The sequence below is a fragment of the Ruditapes philippinarum genome, unplaced genomic scaffold (genome assembly GCF_026571515.1).
Source record: "Ruditapes philippinarum isolate M1 unplaced genomic scaffold, ASM2657151v2 ctg5272_1_1_1_1, whole genome shotgun sequence".
In the NCBI taxonomy this organism is placed as follows: Eukaryota; Metazoa; Mollusca; class Bivalvia; order Venerida; family Veneridae; genus Ruditapes; species Ruditapes philippinarum.
The window spans coordinates 8855-12079 of record NW_026859831.1 but is presented as its reverse complement, the minus strand read 5'-3'; the positions used below and the strand labels follow the sequence as shown (position 1 = coordinate 12079).

The following is a 3225-nucleotide window of genomic DNA, read 5'->3' as shown; positions in this document are numbered from 1 at the left end:
TCATAAATTAATCTTAATGCTCTTTCTTGAATTTTCTCTAGTTTTTTTTGTGTACTTTTCTCCACAGAAGTGCCAGGTGACAGGGCAGTAAATAAAGTTTGATAGTATAAAACAGTAATATATGTTCAATTTCCCCAATTTACATAAATTTTTAACTATTCTCTTTAGCACGTTTAGTTGTTTTGAGGCTTTTTTTACAAATGTCAGAAATATGATTATCAAATTTGAGTTTAAAATCAAAAGTTCTATTCAACTCGTTCAATATACACACACGCAAAAAAAAACAACAACAACAAAAAAAAACAAAAAAAAACAACATGTTATTAGATTTTGATAAAGAACGGGAACTAGATAACTACAGATAAAAAGGAAGCCCAAAGTAAGCCTATACATGTATGTTGATTAAAAAAAATCTTCAAATAGCCAATCAAGAGTCTTTAGAAAGATGCTTTGGAAACAACAATGGGAAAATATGTTTTTTTTTATTATTTCATATATTTTTTTCTTGTCACTACTTGTCATATAGAGTCTAAAATGCAACATTTTAAATTAAAAAATGATATTGTAAGGTCTTTAATGGGATGCCCTCGACACTCCAGCATCAAATGATGAGGAAAATAAAAAAATATTCAAAGGCCTTGTATTTTAATATGTCGTTCCCTTAAAATCGGGAGAGATATAACATCTAAATCCATTTCCATAGCTTTACAGTCTCTACTAGTCAATGTGAATGGACAGTTCCACTGTGACCCATCAACCTTAAAATTGTCGCCCTCCTTCACATTCCTACAAAATGCGTTAACACTATCCAATACGGTTTTAAAGTACTCGACTTCTTCTTTAAAACTTTTGCCTTCAGATGCTATCTTGGATTCAAATATTCTCCAAAAATGATTGTAAATAGCATAGTCCAGGAAACACATAGATTTAAACTTAGCCAGATCTTCTGTATCAGGTGTCACTTGTATATGCTTGTTTCTGTTCGTTGCAATGTGTAATATATCGGACGTATCCCATTTCAAGAGTCTTTTCATCAAGATCAACGATTCTTCGAATCTTTCCATTATTAGAATAAGTTCAAACTCGGAAGAAAGTTTTGAAATGTAAGCTGAAATGGCATATGACATGTTTTCTGTCAATCCTTTAGGAAATCCAAAATCCATTGCCATAGAATTCTTAGTTTGAGAAAATTCGTTTGTATCATATACAGAATGATTACGAATGAGGTTTGATATAAAATTGTCCTTTGGTACAGCTGAAAGATATGGCATTTTTCTTATGTCCCTGTAATAGTATGCCGCACTTACCATTCTGTCAAACGGTTCCCGAATAATTCCGATTTTTATTGTGTCTTCTGGCAGGACACGCGAAATCTTTGTTGAATTATAAATTGTATGACTGGCTAACATATCGTAGTGGGCATCCTGTCTTATAGGCAAAATGTCACTTAGATCATCTCTCATTAGGACATAAAAACCATTCTTGGGAAGTACTAAAGTCAAATTGTAATGGATACCAAATCTGAAGAATAAATATTCCATTGTTGTTGAACCAGCCTTGTGTACTTTCAAAAACATGATGTGTTTGACCTTCTGCTGAATTTTAGCCACATCATTATCATCTTTTCTACTACACATATCAAACCAAGACACGTGTGTTTCCCCTTCGATGTCTTTAGCAAGAGATGCTTTTGCATTGTCATTTAGGTACGTTGAATTGTCTTGATTAATCTGAATGTCATCCTGGTTTCCATTACCTACCAGCCTATATGGCCACGTCGTTGTTGGAACAGAAACAGTTTTGGGTTTGTTGTCGAAACGTGTGCCCGGCGTTCGGGGTGGCCAGACATTCTTAAGCGTTGCGCATAGAACTAACAATACTGTGGCGGCTACTAACCCTCTATAAAATCTGTCATGAAAAAAAAAAATAAAATATAAGACCGCGGAGTTATAATTTTTTATTTAAAACATTTGTGAGTAAATAACATCATGCTATTGATCACAACAGTAACTAAATGGACAAATCAGACGAAAAAATGTATAAAAGAATTATTCATGCGTGGTCTATTCAAGTTGGTATACACATGCAAATAAGGTTAAATATTTTCTGTCAATTTTTATCATATTTTAATACTGTTTTACATGAAAGAATAAAATAATACAAAACGGCAAATTACTGCATCATTTAAGGATAGTCACTCATTGTAACATGTACCGAGAACCTTGTTTGGTACGAGTTTTTTTTTGTTCGGCACCAACACAGTTTAGGTAACATGGCGACTTTCCAGCTTTACTGGTGGTGGGAGACCTCAGGTGCCACTCCGTGCATTATTTTTGGCACGAGCGGGCACCTAAATATAACCACCGACGTTCAGTAAGCAAACTGGATAGCTTCCTCACATGTAAGAATCCGAAGTCCATAGTGGAATTCGAACCTAATTAAGGAGGTAAGAGGCAAATAAAATAAGTACAAGTATTGCAGGCAGTTTGTTTAATACACGAACGCTGTTTGATCACATATCTAATGTTTTACAGAATAAAGTAGTCAAAGTATTACAAATGAACACTAAATCTTTTATAGTTACAAGTCAAATTACGTATAATGTAGAACAAGTTCCATTTAATTTAACTAATATCCAAGCAGAATTTTAAACATGTCATATCATATTATCTGATGAGTAACACATATTTTATAATTATACATGTACTCAAATTATACCATATAAAACTTCAAACTCACCCTTTCCTCGACATCATAAAATAATTTCGCTATATAAACTTAATGTCCGACTGATCTTAAACTCATAATATCAATAACATACTTAGCATATAAATTTATATTACCAAATATCAACTAAAGTGAAATGTCGTCTGCAAATCGTGATCAATCAGGAAGTTGAATATAAACAGTTTTGTACGTTTGGGGTAGAAACTTTGAAGTTGATTTTTTTAACCCCGTCTTATTTCACTTAGTACACAATATTTATAATGTATTGTTGTTTTGGTCTTTTACAGAATTCAAAACATATTTATAAATGCTAATACTGATAATGTATTGACATAACATTGCAGATTTATAAATAAACTTGTATTGGTTACTCGGGTTTTCTCTATTGGTTTAAACATATCTATCTAAGCTCGATTGTGTAACAAGTTCTTGCAACTTATATTAATCACTTTCGAGTCCGCTTCCTGGAACCAACCAGTACAGGTGTCATATGAAGAA

General features: G+C 32.7%; 1 protein-coding gene across 1 annotated transcript; it reads right to left on the bottom strand.

The window, feature by feature from the left end:
• Positions 1 to 294: 294 nt before the first annotated feature.
• On the bottom strand, positions 295 to 2871 carry LOC132758052 (galactose-3-O-sulfotransferase 2-like). Its single transcript, XM_060749569.1, has 2 exons — positions 2740 to 2871; positions 295 to 1908 (listed from the first exon to the last, which is right to left on the bottom strand). The coding sequence occupies exons 1-2, from the start codon at positions 2754 to 2756 to the stop codon at positions 630 to 632; spliced, it is 1296 nt and encodes a 431-aa protein (XP_060605552.1). The 5' UTR covers positions 2757 to 2871; the 3' UTR covers positions 295 to 629.
• Between the last annotated feature and the right edge of the window lie 354 nt (positions 2872 to 3225).